Source organism: Euprymna scolopes, chromosome 40 (genome assembly GCF_053919585.1).
Source record: "Euprymna scolopes isolate OS-2025 chromosome 40, ASM5391958v1, whole genome shotgun sequence".
In the NCBI taxonomy this organism is placed as follows: domain Eukaryota; kingdom Metazoa; phylum Mollusca; class Cephalopoda; order Sepiida; family Sepiolidae; genus Euprymna; species Euprymna scolopes.
In genome coordinates, this window is record NC_136521.1 from 44,341,238 (window position 1) to 44,359,894 (window position 18,657).

Below are 18,657 nucleotides of genomic sequence, written 5' to 3' on the forward strand. Positions count from 1 at the left end.
GAGCGTGAGGACACATTAGAAAAACGTTAAGCTATAAAATTCTTGGAAAAAATGCCACAAAAACGTATAGAATACTTCAGATTGTTTTGGACCATATTGCAAGAATTGATCATCAGTTCTTGAGTGGCATAGGAAAATCAAGGAAGACAGGGAGACAGCGAGGGAGGTGTGGGAGGTGTAAGAAAGTCAGAACACTGGAGTTGATTGGCCAAATAAAGAATTTCATGGATAAAAACCGCCGTGTGTCTATAGAGACAATAAGTGCACAGTTTATTGTCAGTGTGAGAACTGTATAAACAATTATTCGCGATGAACTGAAGATGTGGGAGACTTGTGCAAAGTTTGCCTCAAAGATGCTTCAGAGAGGATCAGGAAAGAAGACGTTGTCATGGATATCAAGACAGTTCCTCATCCTCCCTATAGTCCATCCCTTGCTTACTGTGACATTTTGGTTATTCCCTAAGCTCAAGTAAAACCTTACAGACTGTCATTATTAGACAATCATGGAAATGAAAGAGGCTGCGTCGAGGTTTATTGATACTCTCACACAAGAAGAGTTCCATGGGATATTCCAGAAGTTGTTGGAACGGCACACCAAGTGCATTAATTACAGCTGGAGGAGATTACTTCGAAGGGGACGAGAGTATTATGTGTTTACTATCAATAAAAGTGCCCGTACGTCTGGACACTTATTGAATGAACCTCGTATTTATAATAAAATCGTATTCCTGTTTGTTTGTTTTATTTGTTTACAATATAAGCCATATACGACATCATAAAAGTTGATGTCAAACAGACGTCATAGCGAATGACGTCATGTATGACATATCTTTGTTGGGGCGAAAGGGCAAAGTCAGATGACAGAGGTATAGAAGACTCTCTTTTTTTTTAAACAAGATTAAGTTAGACCATATATTCTGGTGCCAGAAACTAGATCCGATATCTTGGAACGGTTTTGTTCATGCTTCTTAAGGGGATGATGTTAGACCAATACTGCTGGGGAGCCAGGATTTAATATACTGTTTTGTTTATAAATTCCCGAAACGGTTTCTCAGTAAACACCCGATAAAATAATATAGGATTGGTGATTAATTTACTAATTAGCAAAATCGTTTCTCAACATAGGACTTTATTTTTAATATAGCTTTAAAGGTTTAAAACCTTCCAAGACTACATATATATATATATATATATATATATATATATATATATATATATATAACAATCTAGACCCGTTAAACGAAAACGGTATACATTAACGATATTCCAAAAACAAACTTTATATATATATATATATATATATATATATATATATATATATATATATATATATATATATATATATAAGTTTGTTTTTGAAATATCGTTAATTTCAATGTATACCGTTTTCGTTTAACGAGTCTAGATTGTTATTTTAAAAAACAGTCACTGTTAATTTTTAATTAAGCTCAATGTATCTAAAACGTGAGTCTTTGAATTTTCTACAAAATTTTGCACTATATATATATATATATATATATATATATATATATATATACAGAGAGAGGGACAGAGACAGAGAGAAAGAAAGAGAAAGCAAGAGAGAAATAGAAAAAAAAACTAGACTAAGATAGGCATAGAAAAATACATAGTAGATAGGGGTTCAGCTTAAAGACGGTAGCAATTAAAGAGTGAGCACAGAAGTAGAGAGAAAGTAACGTATAAAGAAAGAGCGCGAAGTTGTGTAGAGAGAGTGAAGCCAGCCACCTTTCACTTGCTCTTTACTGTACCTGGCTTCAACATCGACCACGCCACAAGCGATCTCGGGACAATCTGTTGGCAAAGTTCGGCCAAGGGCCAACCAAGCTTGGTACGCTGCCGCTTTTAAATCGCCTGTCTGACGTTTTAATCTGTAAACAGTTAAAATAACATGCAATATCGACGGACACCATTAACAACATCTACGGTCACAATACATAATCACAACAACATTGAAACAAAGACAAAATACTGTGTTCAAATGCTTCACGAGTGATGTGTCTACTCGGGAGAAATAAAACGCCCAGAGACATTCAGTTAGTAGCGATCGATTCCAAGCATCATGGCAGATTTTCAACTGATTGTGCATAACTGTAACTATATATATATATATATATATATATATATATATATATATATATATATATATATATATATATATATATATATATATGATAAATTGTACTTAGCTTAACGTTTTCCTGCAGTTTCACAGAATTACCGATCATATGAAATAGGCTTAACTAATGTTTAACATCTGGTACAACATGTCGTTAGATAGCCATAAAATGTTAAGCTAAGTATAATTTACTATTGGGCTAGCTCTATACGATAAGATATCGAGCACCGTGTCTTGATTCGGTTCTCTTTCGATTTTGCAAAGCTTGGTTTATTATTTAGGACATTTTCATTCATATAAATACACACGTTATACAAACATTACATCGCTTTAAACAAAGATACAGAAACACGAACGAATACAACACAATGACGCATATACACACACACATATATATATATACATAAATGCTTATATATATATATATATATATATATATATATATATTAAGATGCAAGGAAAAGGCGGTATTTCTTTAAATTTATATATATATATATATATATACATACATAAATGCTTATATATATATATATATATATATATATATATATATATTTAAAAATATATGTATATATTAAGATGAAAGGAAAAGGTGGTATTTCTTTGAATAGACTGTAATTCATACCAGATAGTTTGTTTTGACAATTCCACAAAGATCCTCAAAATGAGTGATAAAATACTTTACATGAATTATTATAATTATATTGTACCTTACAAACAAAATACAAGCAATTATTTTTCGTCGCACTCTCCGTCACCATCCGTTCTTCTTAAGGATTTCTACCGGAATTTTTTAAAGATATTTTCTCATATAGAATTTTTTAAAGATATTTTCTCATATAGGTTGATCCAAAAAATTTAGTGCCCAAAGTTAAGACGCCGTTGATTGACTCGATTTAACTCATGGAAGTCAATGAGCATGAGACGAAATACGAACCATATCGGAAACTCTTCCTGTTTTATTTTGGGAAAAATTTTTTTTTTCATTATTAAACTTTTTACATTTTTATAAATATTTTATTAATATTTAAAATATATTCATAGGAAAATATTTTATTTCAAAAAAGTAATTTAACCTTTCATAGTTTGCATTTCTATAAATATATATTTTTTAAATTATTTAATAAATACTTATGCGGAAATAATTTTAAATATCTTTTACATTTCTATAAATACAGTTTATATATATATATATATATATCCTTAGATAGAATGACTTTCACAAATTTTCTCACATAGTTTTGTCATAAATAATATATTACTAAACGGGGTACACACCGTCAATTGTTTGGAGATGTGCATTGAGCCAAAAAAAAAAGTTAGTAGGCAGGCAGTGACGTAGATTTAAATCAAGGCTAGTCAATCGAAAAGAGGGGATGACTTTCGAAAATATCGACGAAAAAAGAAACGTCTCTATGTAGAAAAGTTCCCAGTTGAGAGTGAATGAATTGATGTTTTTATCCAATATATATATATATATATATATATATATATATATATATATATATATATATATATATATATATGAATGATGTTTTTAGCCAATATATATATATGAGAGTGAAGGAATTGATGTTTTTAGCCAATACATATATATATATATATGCTGTTTTTTAGCCAATATATATATGTATGTGTGTGTATATATATATATATATATATATATATATATATATATATATATATATATATATATATATATATATATATATATAAACAAATCTTATTTATTGTTTTACTTATGGAGCAATAATCTACGATTACTGTGCTTCGCGGTTCAACCGTTCGTCACTGTAGAATCGCGAAACCGTTGATTATTGTTATTATTGTTTTATAAGCAACATGATCGATAAATAATATTTGTTTATATATATATATATATATATATATATATATATATATATATATATATATATATATATATCACGGTTCTTAAAAGGATGAGTGGAATCATTCGAATTTTCGGGAAGATCGATGCAGGAACGAAAAAAATTGACACTAAAAATAGTCAAAAGACTATTTGACTATTTTTAGTGTCTATTTTTTTCTCCTGCATCGATCTTCCCCAAAATTCTAAGACTCCACTTATCCTTTTAAAAACTTTAATGAAATTTTGTACCATAAAAAACATTTATATATATATATATATATATATATATATATATATATATATATATATATATATATATATATATATATATATATATTGTGTACGTCCGAAAAAATATAGGCGATTTTCTGAGGAAAAATATTTTCCAAGATCTCCAACGTTGGAGACGCTTATAACCGTATTATCGTTAAAAAAATCAACTATATATATATATATATATATATATATATATGTATATATATATATATATATATACATACATACATATATACATATATATATATATATATATATTATACACAATGCTTCAAGCAAACTACTTACTACTATTTAATTATCATATAACTACTGGAAAGTTTCACAATCTATTCAATGAAATATGTTGCAAGTTGTCTTTAATTTGGGTTAAAGGGTTTTTTTTTTGGGGGGGGGGGTATTTTTATTTTTTTTTACTTTTCTCGTTTGCTGTACTGTACCTCTGCTCTATATCAACAAGTCCACAGGCTACCTGATTACAGGCGGGTGTATTCCCAGCCAGAGCCAACCAAGCCCGTAACTCAGCTGTTCGAAGATCTCCAGTCTGTCGTTTCAATCTGCAAACCACGGAGATGGGACAATCGGTTTAGATTCGGACGAGGATCTAGCAACGCGCGTTGGAAAAGTGTGAGATCATTATGCGAAGAGGGGTGGGGGCGGGCGTATGGAAGGTCGGATAAAAATGATTAGTCGCACAAAATCACGTGATTTTTTGTGTGAGAGAGGGGGAAAGAGTGCTTTTGAAATAGGCAATTGGAAGTGAAGCCAGTTTGTGAGACGCAAGGCGAGCAACCGGTTGGTCATGAAGACGCTTTCCTCATGAGCACACCGGGAAAAAACAGGGAACAAACAGAGTGGGTTTGCTTTAATGCTGCGTATTCACCACTTACCAAGGCCAAAGGCCACTCAAGGATAGGGTTCTAGTGACTTTGGTCATGAAAGCTTGATTTACTTTTTATGTACCCGAAGGATGAAAGAGTTCTTTGCAATGTTGGTAGCAAGACAAGTTCTTGCAGAATTTTTTATTTAGGGAAAGATGTAGAACGGCGGCCTTGAAGCTGTATTAGGCAGCTGCTATGGAAATATCGGTTGAGTAGAAAAATATTCGCAACGTCTCTTTTTCAGGGAAGAAAAAAAAAAATTTCACTAGACTGTGGAGTCGATTTTTTCAAAACTATCAAGGCAAGAAAGAATTCTCTATATGGCAATAGTATTATTTCCTTTAGGTTGGTTGGTTGGTTGTTTTTGTTTTACGGCATATCAACCCTTTTCGGGTTATTTAATGCCGGATCCAAAGATTTTGAAGAAAATCTTTTTAATAGAATATATTTGTTGTTTTCACGTCGGTTTCTATTTAACCAATTGTTGGGACGCTAACGGGTACTACCACTCCGGGTCAGAGTGGACCTGGGAGCAATGGTAATTAAAGGGTGACTCCACACTCCCCAAAGCCCACAAGCTGGGGCCTCACCACTGGATATAGTTTAAGGTCATATCCCGGACCCCCATTGAGGGACTTTTACCCTCTGCAGGGGGGCAGTCGGCGTATTCTAATGCACCACCGACAGGGCCTATTTCCTTTAGGAGCTGCATAACGTTCTCCGGGAACCAACACGTTGTTGCCTCAGTCGCAAAGCTAACAAAGAATAGAAAAGAACTTCAACTCGCTTTTTTAAAAAAATTTTTTATTGTACAACAATACTTATTTCGTCATTCTCCCGCCACGCGTGACTTCTCGTTACGTCTGGTGCGCCTCTCACGTAATCGTCTTCTCGAACGTGCTCTCGAATGTAATCCACATCTCTAACGTGATCGTTTTCGCTAACGTGCTCTTTCTCCTTCTTTTTGATAGTCCTATTTTTACCCGGTGACGACATTTCGCATGTATTTGTATACGCGCGCCCGCGCCCTTTTACAACTGGATGTTCCTACCAAACCTACGGCTTAATAAGAATAAACACAGTTTTCTTTAATACTATTTTTTGACCTGGCAAGGTCACAAAGAAGACGATGTGCTAGCCAAAGCAGGCATAACCTTCATGTACACCCTTTTCCGTAATCGACGTTTGCGATGGGTGGACCACGTCTACAGAATGGACAACACACGCATTCCCATAGCCCTCATGTACAATGAACCGTTATCCTTTACGGAGATGGTCCCGATGTCCGCCTCGTTCTGAATTCGGGGAGAGGCCGTCTGACGTAGGTGGTGTCGAGGCCGAAAATTACCCTAACCCTAAAACCCCTTCAGCATGGATTTGAACTGTTTATTTATTTTTTTTTATATTCTAATTATTTGAACTGTTGAATTTTCAAAAATTCTAATTATTTGAACTGTTTATTTTGTAACATTCCAATTATTTGAACTGTTTATTTTGTAACATTCCAATTATTTGAACTGTTTATTTTGTAACATTCCAATTATTTGAACTGTTCAATTATCAAAAATTCTAATTATTTGAACTGTTTATTTTGTAAAATTCTAATTATTTGAACTGTTTATTTTGTAACATTCCAATTATTTGAACTGTTGAATTATCAAAAATTTGAACTGTTTATTTTTTTAAATTCTAATTATTTGAACTATTTAAAATAAAAAAATAAAAATTCTGATTATTGGAACGGGTTTTTTTCTTCTAAAGTTAACAACTGGGCACTTTATTGAAAGGGTAATTTTCTGCCTCGACACCGCCTACGTCAGACGGCCTCTCCCCGGACTCAGAACGAGGCGGACGTTGGGACCATCTCCGTAAAGGTTATCCCAATGAACTTCAGCTGTGCAAACCCAAGAAAGCTCGTCCACGCCTACGCTTCACAGACGTTTGCAAACGCAACATGCGTGCATCTGGTATCATTCAAACCAGATAGATTTTGCTTTAATGCTGCGTATTCATCACTTGCCAAGGCCAAAAGGCCGCTCAAGGATAGGATTTTAGTGACATTGTCATTAGATGATGGAATAGCACTATGAAAGTATTGAGAACTACGATTAATTCACACGATGGCTCGACAAATATTTGTTGATACTGGATTTGGAAACAAACAAATTCCTGATAAACCGCCCCCTTAAGTAAGACACTTTATCGAATCTCCATTACTAACGATATTGTCCCATTGATTACTGTACACACAATAACCCTTATCCCCGAGTGGCCTCCGGCCCTTGATAAGTGGTGACTTCCATATAAAATAAAACTGTTATAGTTTGTAGGGAAGCATTCCTGCGGTACTGTGTTCCACACGTGGAAAGTTTTTGAAAAGAAGTGCTGCTGACTCATCATCCTAGAAAACTTTAGTATTCCAATGATTTTATTTGAGCGAAAAAAAAAAAGATCAAGCGACCAGGAAACGGAAATACATAGCAGGAGCATCATCCAGTATATCGCGCATCTTCATCCTGTTGTTTCACTAAGCGCACCTACTAGTGTTGGGACGATTAATCGGGATCGAAATCAGTAATCGGAAAAAAATTAAAACCTTTTTGGGGTATCAGAATCGGTATCGGAATCGATATCGGAATCGGAAAAAATATTGTGCCTATCTTCCGATGCCAAAAATGATTCCTTTTTCCTATTTTTACTCGGTTCTGTTTAAATCAAAATCTTCCGCTGCTTGTAGTAATGATAAAATAATAAATATTTGTTTTAAACTGTCAGTGCAACTAAAATCCATAGATCATCCCTCAAAAATGTATATTTTTTTACGTTTAAGAAAATATCTGCACATGTTCCTATTTACTTGCCTCCCCACGATGGAGGAAAATCCAGCTCTCCACAAAGGGGCACTCTGGTTAGGAACAAAAATATAAATTGGCTCAACCTAGAAAGACTTCTACTCCACTGATCGAGGTCAGAAAAAGCCGAAGTGTAGTGTAAGAACATATACTACACTTTGATCCTAGCCAAATGATAATATTGAAACATAAGTACTCCATATTTAAAGTTATTTAGAGATGTATTATAAGAATCAGAATCGGTAATTGTATCGGAATTGGGAAAAATATTGGAATCGCCACATCACTTGTACCTACTTATAACTAAGACATTGCCGTGCAAATCCAGGATCACCTTATTCAGCCTCCATTGGCTGTGTTGCTTCATCATGCGCAAGACTGAATGATGCCCTAGATTTAGATTATTGATTTTCCACTTAGAAAGGCCAAACACCACTCGAGGATATGGGTTAATAACATTAACAGTTAATAGAATAGTATTATGAAAGGATTTAGAAGAGATGTTTGACCAATTCAGAGGACGGCTCGACAGATATTTGTTGACAGTAGACGTGAAAACGACCATGTTGTTGTCCATAGGGAACCAATCCCGCGGCAATCTGTTCTACTAATGGTAAGTTCTTGAAAAATAAATCTCAAATATGAAGCTACCCATAGTTTTGAAAAAAAAAAGCCATGAACTTAACAAACTACCCAGCCAGGTGTGTTTTTTTTTATATAGAATGAAATTATATTACAAACTAGCAGGGAGACTCGACGTTGCCTGGGATTTAATGAGGATCAACGAATGTGCCACACTTCTAAAACTTTTATTTAAATCGAAATCGGTGAAAACGCCCATTCGTCAATCAAATCGATCGATTGCCTGCTCTAGTCGGGAACTCATCGCGGTGCACCAGGAAGAAGCTAAGATGTCTCCCAGCAGTGACTTCGTCTACACTCCATTGTAGTTTACATTGCACTGTAGAGAACCTACCATTGATTTATGAAAATATTTTTATATAATGACTTGAATTAAAGTTTAAAATGCAAAATCAGATATCATCGTTCCATTATGATCTAAACAGAAATATTCGTTTCGAACATACCCTTGTCATCAAAAATCTTACAGTTGATTTTATATGCCGGACCATTCTGCTTGTGCGAGGATAAAATTTCTCGAATACACTTGAGATGTTAGACTGTATAAAAGTGTTACTTTTGATCAAAATCGGACTATGCTTTTCTTTCTTCGATTATCGATTTTCAATGCGTATTAGAAGTATTCCGATACAAAACCTATCTCGGTCAGTCTTCGGTGCCATGCTATACCAAAAAGAAATGTCCTGGGGTGGAATTCGGTTTCTTTCTGCCACAGCTTTTATAGTTCAATGGTGCCTCTCGATGATTCCATTGCCACTTGGGTGATATGCAGATCTAAAATATTGTCTTACGCCCCACTTCTCACATTGCACTCTAAAGACTACAGAGCGGAAAGTCATGCCGTTAACCATACCGTTGTGTAATAATCACCAAAAACGCAAATACCTACAGATCTTGGGGAAAAGTGTCAACAAATGATCGGATAATATGAAGGGGTTTATGAAATTAAATATTTGGTATTAACAATTTGGAATATAAAGAAGTTGCAGTACGGCACTTGATGTTAGCATCTCAGTTATCGGACAGGTAAATTGCAGGGGTAAATTGTGGAGGTAAATTCCAGGGGTAAATTGCGGAGGTAAATCTCGAGAGTAAAAAGGCTTGGTAAATGGGTCTCGAATAAGCTTCGTTTACAAGTGTCCTTCAATCTTCAACTCAGGTTTTTTCACAAATGCCGCAGTTCATTTTCCAGATAAACTTATTAAATAGTCACAAAGAAACAAGGTTTAATAGCGAGGAGATACGTGTGCGCGCGCGTAGGACAGAGAAAGACAAACAGATAGATAGTTTGTCTCGTTATACCAAGCTACTTTGTGCGCGACCGACACTACCACTATTGAGGCTATTTGGGAACAGATAAGTTTTTCTTCTGCTAAAATTGTCAGCCAATAGGAGACAGAATATCCCTCACTCGGAAGTCAGTGGTTTCCTTGACTTCCGTTTTTGGTGGCACCTCTAAACTCCGGTCGTCACTCAATGGTTTTGCAACGAAAAGCTGCATGTTCAGAGATGAAAGCAATTGACGAATGGATCACAAAGAAGCTCCATTTTACATATTGGATTAAGATCTCAAGTACAGGATAGAACGATAAAATCGTCGCCCTAGAAAAGACAACATGATTCCATTTCCGTTTGATGAAAACCTGTTCTCTATTTTGTTGCATACCATCTACTAGTAAGCCAGTGGTGTACAAATTCCAAGAGCGATATGAGCCTTCTATCAGGTTTCAAAGTGACACAATGTTCAACGAGCGAGATCGGAAATGCGCAGCTATACAACATGCTCTCCACCGATCCAAGTTATAAAAACAGGACCATTGCCAACACCCTCATAATACATCGCTGGACTGTCACAAATAACAGGGGTGTGCTCAGGATAATGAAAATAAAGTTTCCGGTGTGGTTTCAAGCGAATGCAACATCATGCCACGTGACATCTTCGAAATCGGCTTGAAAGTCAACACCAAAGTGTACCTGAATGTGCTAAAAAGTGTGGTGATGCCTTGGGCAATCAGGTGGTTGCTGGCATACCTTGGGTATAGCAGTAGGGCGGCGCCGGCCCACAAATCCAAAGAGACCCAGACTTCGGTTCAGGAGTGCAACGACTTTGTACTCTTCTCTCACTGGCCTATAACCTCTCTCGACCCGAAACTCACTGGACTACTTCCTTTGATCTTACGTCGAGAACATCACCACCAGGACCTCCCACAACACCAAAGCCAATCTGATCGCCGCCAACCGCCGACCCCCCCCCGGTGCTTGTGGAAAAGGAATACTCCCAGTTCCGAGCCCGTATCGAGGCGGTGATTGAGCATGAAACTGGCTACATTGAATAGGTATCAGCTCTGCTATATAATAAAGTTACTTGAGTTGATTTTGTCAATAAAATTTAAAAAATAAAACTGCAATATTGTTTCCTTTTTCCGTTGTTGTTTATTTCGACGGTCAGTGTTTATATATATATATATATATATATATAGTAATTTATAAAATATATATGGCGATTAAGCTACACTGAATATTCCGCGTTTCATCCACTCTAGGACTCTTCAGGCTTATGTGCATAAGCTTGAAGAGTCCCAGAGTGGATGAACGCGGAATATTCAGTGTAGCTTAATCGCCATATATATTTTATAAATTACTAATTAGCTCTACCTACGTATTGAGCACTTTTGAAGTAAATACTTAAAGTTTACACATAAGTCTATACTTTCGTATATCAATTTTATGTGAGTAAATTAAGTAGTTATATATATATATATATATATATATATATATATATATATATATATATAGAGAGAGAGAGAGAGAGAGAGAGAGAGAGAAAATAAAAAAGGAACAAACCGTATTATGTGTTCACCAACGTTTCGTCTTTATTTCGAGACTTCCTCTGGGTGAAAGCAGAGGAAGTCTCGAAATAAAGACGAAACGTTGGTGAACACATAATACGGTTTGTTCCTTTTTTATTTTCTCTATTTTGTCGGAATACTATTTCCATTATTTTCATCATATATATATATATATATATATATATATATATATATATATATATATATATATATATATATATATATATATACAATGACCCTCGAAATAAAACACAACGGAAACCTCTTCGGAGACGAAAGGAGTATTTTTCCATTCTTTAACGATGCAGGTGAAATAAGCCAAGAAAAAAGAAACACCAAAAGAAATTTCCTTCGTAAACATAAAGATAATCAGTGTATAATCACAGTGAGATTGACTATCCGCAAAATTGGTAAGCAGGATAAAATGCTGATTGGTCAAATGTTCACACATGTTTCCTAACGTCGGTTGAATCACAAATTAGTACTCGACTCTTTGAACGGCGAAATTGCAGGATCGAATTCAGGTTCCATGAAAAGTTCCGCCCGAGCATTTATTTACCGACACTTAAATATTTTTTAAAAATACATATATTTTGTAATACTGTTCAGAAAAAAAATCAGCACAAAATTTAATAGAACAAAAGGGAATTAGAAAAAATATAAAAAAAAGGCAATGCAGTAAATTAATTGACTCACATTTTAGCAAAATACAAATATTAAAATATAAAAGTAAACATGAATTAAAATTTTAAATAATGATAAACTAACAATAGAGAAGGAAAAGTTACAACATTAATAATAATAATAATAATAATAATAATAATAATAATAATAATAATAATTTTAAAAAGCAGAAAACACAAAACCAGACAAACTAAAATTTTAGATAAGTATAAACTAACAGTAGAGAAGGAAATGTTACAATAATAATAATAATAATAATAATAATAATAATAATGATGATAATGATAATAATAATAACAATAAAGATAATAATAGTAATAATAATAATAATAATAATAATAATAATAATAGTAATAATAATAATAATAATAATAATAATAGTAATCTTAAAAACAGAAAAGACAAAACTTGAAAAACTAAAATTTTAAATAATTAAATTAAATTAGAAACAAAAAATAAACAAGATAATTAATGAAATTAAGTGAAATTTTAAAAAATAAATAAAATAAGATAAAACATCTATGAATACAAATATAATAAATAAATTATGAATTATAACAACAAAGTAATATATTTCAATATTAAATGAATAAAATTATGCAAACAGGCTTATAATTGGTATATTTTCACTTTATGCACCTTATATCCGTTTTAATCGCATACAAAGTTACTCAGTCCAGCCCAAAACCCTAATGCTAAAACAAATTAGTTTCTAATCATGCACAAATTTAATTCGTCCAATCCTATAAAAATCAAATGTTTTTCTTAAAAATCTAGAAAAGCAAAAAAAAAATTTTTTTTTAATATATTTCTATTTATTTAACCCCCCCCCCCAAAAAAAGAAAATGTATTCATGAAACTTACAGTAAGTTGTGATGTTTTATTTTATATTTTTCTCATTTTTTTTTTTGCCGTAATTATTATTTTTTTAATTCCAAGCGTTTAAAAATTTGATCGACGCTCGGCATATTCCGGCGGTTTACGTCAGCTGCTGGTCAAGCCCGAGCCAACATCACAGAAATTCGGTGCACAAAGTGAAAATGTACCATTATTATTTCGTCGTAATTCAAATAAAATAAGGTAAAAGTAAAAACGCAAATGTGATAATTATACGTAATATATAATAGTGTAGTCTTTTAAAGAAATAAATATGCTAATATTTATTTAACACGTATATTTTTCTTAAAGCTGAAGCAGATATGCAAATGTAGAATCGTTTCATATAAATTTATTAACTGCTTCAGTTGTTGAGCATCATCCATAGTGGTGATTTTGTTGGCATTCGTTTCGCTAGTGTCGTTCTTATTAAGGCTTTTTTTTCGATAAGATATAGTGTACTTACGGAAGGGACTAAGTGAAGGTTGCCAACGTCCCTAAAGGAAAGTGTGTCAGTGGAACGAGCTGGATTCGAACTTGGCAAACACAAGTTGTCAGCCATATCGTTAACCACTAAACCACCGTCACCTCCTGTTTCTGCTGTTTAAGCGATTAGTTAAAATTATCTCCATCGTAACCATCCTTCTAGGCGGAACAAGTATTTGATCTGCATAAACTGCAGGTAAATACATTTTTTATTGTGGGGCACATAAAAAACGACAGTAAGAATGAAATATCAGTTTGTAGGATTCGTAGCTGTCGATGACTAACTAGACTAGCTTAACTTTATCATATAAATAAAACGTGTAAGTAAATAAAGAGAGATTAAAACATTAAATACAATTGTAACTTATTAATTCATTTTGGCATCTGAAGCGAGAACAGAAGTTGGCGATCCAATTGGTGCGAGGTGTTCGTGACCTTCCTTGCACTTCTTGTTGGCGATTATCATATCCGGTTTTCTTGCTTGAATGGGTTATCCATTTGTATATTCATGTTCCATGGGATCTTGTGGCATCCATTTTTCAGTACTGCTGCCGGTTTGTGCTTGTCTCATTTGTCTGGGTGTTCAAGATGCAATTGTCTGCAAAATTTCCAATTGACTGCCTTCCCACTTGATCGTGTCTATTCTTATATTCATTTTGGGCTAGTTTATTGCATGCACTACTTATGTTGTTTATTGTTAGGTCTCTTTGTCAGCAGAGTCTGCATTTCCTGTTTTCTTGTGTCTTGTCGATCCTTGCTTTGATGTCGTTGGTTCTAATCGCGTTATTTTGTACGGCTGTTATTGGCGATTGACTTTCTTTGTTTAGGTTCCTTTTTGTACCCATTTCCAAATGTTTTCATTGATCTCATATTTTGCAATCCTTATGAATCGTCCGTGTGGCTGTTCCTCTTCCCATTTTTCTTTCCTCGTTTCTTCTTTTTCTATTTTGTTTATTTCTTCAGTGTCTCTTGCTGCAATAATTATTCTTTCGGTGTTGTGCATTATTATTATTATTATTATTATTATTATTATTATTATTATTATTATTATTATTATTATTATTATTATTATTATCATCATCATATCACAGAACTGTTATTCTTTATTCTTCCTACATAGAAGTAAAGAGGCTTATGATTGTGACATCTAATTTATAGACGAGTTTTAGGTGTGCACAGCAACACGCATGCAAATTAAACGACTACGCTGTAAAAATAGAGTCACTCTTTCTCGAAATGTTCACAGAGACACTACGAAATATTATTGAGTGGCTAAATCCGCGTAGAATTCGAGGAAGCAAGAGAAATACGTCGATAGCTGAACAATGAGCGAGTTGTTGAATTAATTATGTATGACAGCCAAGTAAAAGATTTAAAATAGATAAGTCTTTTTCAACCCTAACGCAATCCAAGAACTAAAGCCTATTTAGAAGGTATTTTCTGAATATCGAGGAAAACGTCGAAAATTGTTCTACGGCCTTACTCTTATATTTGCTGCTTATTTATTGGTATAAAACTTGGATCGTTTTCGGGAGAGATAAAAACAAATTATTAGTATGTTTCGACTCTTCCTTATTTCTAACTAGCCTGGTTGCCCGGCGTTTCCCGGGTGTTTGAATGTGTGTGTAGAGCAAACAAAAAAAAAATGTGGTGGTAGGCAGGCAGGTAGGCTCGAACCTTAGCCGATGTCTCCATGATCAGACCAGAAGTCAAAAACGTTGAAAATAACTAAAGTCAATCCAACGGTGACAATGACTTGCTAAAAATGTCGGCGAAAAAAATAGATTCCTTCTTGTATAAAATGGCCGCGTTGAGGCTGAAGGTATTCATGTTTTTGGTCAATTTTTCGATATTTGTCGTCCGAAGGATCGAGTTTGAAAACGCTACCGATCTCGTGAAAATCCGTCGCCTCTGTCGAAAGTTTTAGACATACATACATACATACATACATACATACATACATACATACATACATAAAAAAGGTCTTCCTTCAGTCTTGACAGAATATGGATACCCACTGTAAAGGTGCCTGCGCGTGAAATTTCTGTGGCAAGAGTTGCGCAATCACCAACCACACCTCTCCTAAGTCAACATTGTTGAATACCAGTGACAAGTGGAGGTTCAGGACGACTGGAAGCAATGCCGAGATAAGCGGAAAGCACATACAGCGCCTAGAATTCCCAAATGGTCACCCCTCTGGTATTAACCAAGCTCAACGTTGCTTAACATCGGTGATCTGACGAGAACCGGTGTGTCAACGTGATTATACAGTATATACATACATACATACATACATACATACATACATACATTTAAACAGACAGATGAGATGTATATTATTTCTAATAATAAATGCTCGTAAAATTCGTTTCCTTTTAAATTATTTTATGAATTACTTCCCTTTATTAGCCGTTGCTTTATGCAAATGTATAATAGGATGCAATGCAAGCAACCATAACGTAACTCGAATATAAATATGTTTCATATCAATTACTCACCTCAATTTTGTATCTGCAATGTATCTGCCGTTCGCCAGTGTGGAGATAAGAAGAGCGAGGAGGACAACCAACAAAACGTTTCTCGTCATCTGTTAAAAAAATTAGAATAAATAATAGTTTAATTTATCAGTCAGTCTATAATAAAGACCAAAGTGTATTTATATGTATATTATATATATAGTCATCCACATGCAGTACTGTTTCGCTGTATCACAACCCATCAGTGCGGCTAGACTGGCACTTCTCCCTAGCCGAAAACTGAACCTAGAACCATCACGTTGATAGTCGGCAGTTCTACCCATCGACCCAAGAGAGCGGACCCTCAAATGACCTTAACAAATGTCCATCTCAAACAAACATTCGCCCACCGCTTTTATAGTATAGTGCTCAAGCCGATTGTCTTTGTTTAGAAACAGAGAGCCTCGCGTATATATATATATATCAATTTTTTTCATAATATTATTTTGTATTCCTGCACGTCACCAATTGAAAACGAATAAAGAAAAGTTATAAGCTTTTATACTTTTCGTATTCTCTTTTTATACGTTTCCATTCATATATATATATATATATATATATATATATATATATATATATATATATATATAACCGAACGTTTTTCAGTCATACACAAACTTTATTACGTCGCCTGACTAGGACTTTTGATTCTTACCGACAAATTGTCGGAAACATTAACATGTTCAGTGTAGCGACTATGTAATATTTGTCTATATGAATTATATATGTATGAAATTATATATATATATATATATATATATATATATATATATATATATATATATATATATATATATATATATATTAGGAGCCTTGACTGCCGTACAAACGGTCGGGTTTCAATCCTGGCTTGAGGTAGTTGCCTGTCTAGCCGCACTGATGAGCTGTGAAACAGCGAAACAGTACAGTATGTGGATGACTATAGTGCTCCTCACCTTGAGTTGAGCATATTGAGAAGTGAAACACGAATTACCACTAGCATATAAGCGACGCTCTTTGTGTAAACAAATCGAGCGGAGGTATTTCAGACGATATCAAAACATCGTTAAACTCACTACTCGTTCAAGCAGCCGCCAATAGCGTAATGGTTAGGAGCCTTGACTGCCGTACAAACGGTCGGGTTTCAATCCTGGCTTGAGGTAGTTGCCTGTCTAGCCGCACTGATGAGCTGTGAAACAGCGAAACAGTACTGTATGTGGATGACTATATATATATATATATATATATATATATATATAAAGAGAGAGAGAGAGAGAGAGAGAGAGCGAGAGCGAGGGGGGTTGTTATATATAAGGTTGTCAAGAAAGTTCTTGCAGTTTTTAACTTTTAAATTCAGATGAACATATCTCGTCTTAAATAAAATTTTATTGATCGAAATAAGCACTATTAGAATAAACACACTTTTGCAAACGCATACCAAGTGTATTTATGACAGTAACGTAAAAAAATCTTCCGTTCTGGTAGTGATGAAGTCTCTGAAGGCACTTTCAATATCAACCACTAAGCTGAGCGTCGTCGGTTGTCGTAAAAAAAAACAGTTTTCAGTGAAAGTCACAACTTGATGGAGAAACGAGTCGTTCTTGTTGCGTTAAAAAAGGGAAGATTACACCTTATTACAGCGATTCTTTTGGCTGTCGTTCAATTCGTGAGGCACCCATTTATCAAGTTTTCTTTTATCATTCCAATCTCTCTCAAATGGTTTAAAATCGTCGTATACATTACGTCTAATTCAAAAGCAAATTCTCGAACAGTTGTGCGTGGATTGACTTCGACTAAGACTCTTAATTGGTCGTTGTCAGCATCCGATTGCCGACCATTACACTCATCATCTTCAAGACTCTCGTCGCCGCCACGAAATTTCTTAAACCACCATTGTACTATGAGTTCGGTAGTGGTTCGTGAGCTAAATGCTTCGTTAGTACCGCGAGCTGTTTCAGCTGTTTTTCGGCCTAGCTGGAATTGAAATGAGAAAATTATGCGAATTTGCTTTTTTTTCCATCTTGTATTCAAACTTTCTAAAAAGAAGGCGTAATTGTTTTAAAACGGTTAGATAGCGCGAAAAACGCTCTTTAAAATAATATATAAAGTAAAGGTATTATAACGAAAACTTATTTGAAAAAAAAAACATCATTTGAAACTAAAATAAAAAAATTTGCAAGAACTTTCTTGTCAACCTAATAATAAAAATAAATATGATAAGCGCCTTTTTATTAACATAATCCGTATCAACCGCGGTCATTTCTTGCGCGTACCTAATATATGACTAATTCAATGACGTCTTCTCCGTACATGTAAAGTCTTAAAACAGATGACGATTAAACCTCCACACCTAGGGGGGGGGTCGAAGAAAGAGGATGTCGGTGATTCTGTTCCAAGCTTAGAAACGCACGTGTGAATCTCGGCCCGCCAGCGCACCGACTTCAAAACAAGCCGATGTTGTAACAAAATGGACGATTACCCAATGGCATTACGCGCCGAGTTTTTCTCTTTTCGCGGGAAGACCCGTTATTCGTCACAAAGATAATTCTAAATGAAACCAGAAGGCATATTGTTTGAAAAAGTTTCACTAACAAGGCTAGTCACACCTT

The 18,657-nt window shown here is 34.3% G+C and overlaps 1 protein-coding gene and 1 pseudogene across 6 annotated transcripts in view; both read right to left on the bottom strand.

Annotated features, from left to right (window-relative positions):
• The window catches only part of LOC145265512 (uncharacterized), a 141,063-nt gene that overhangs the window by 30,723 nt on the left and 91,683 nt on the right, over positions 1–18,657 (bottom strand). For 2 of the 6 annotated variants that reach the window (XM_080121413.1, XM_080121414.1), the window contains exons 2-3: positions 16,052–16,140; positions 1,770–1,889 (exon numbers count right to left, since the gene is read on the bottom strand). In XM_080121413.1, coding sequence (XP_079977539.1) covers positions 1,770–1,889; positions 16,052–16,140 — 209 coding nt within the window. Of the gene's footprint in view, positions 1–1,769; positions 1,890–4,723; positions 4,841–16,051; positions 16,141–18,657 lie in introns of all 6 variants that reach the window. The other 4 variants (XM_080121415.1, XM_080121416.1, XM_080121417.1 and 1 more) reach the window with 2 other exon arrangements.
• LOC145265795 (5S ribosomal RNA) lies at positions 15,713–15,829 on the bottom strand (annotated as a pseudogene).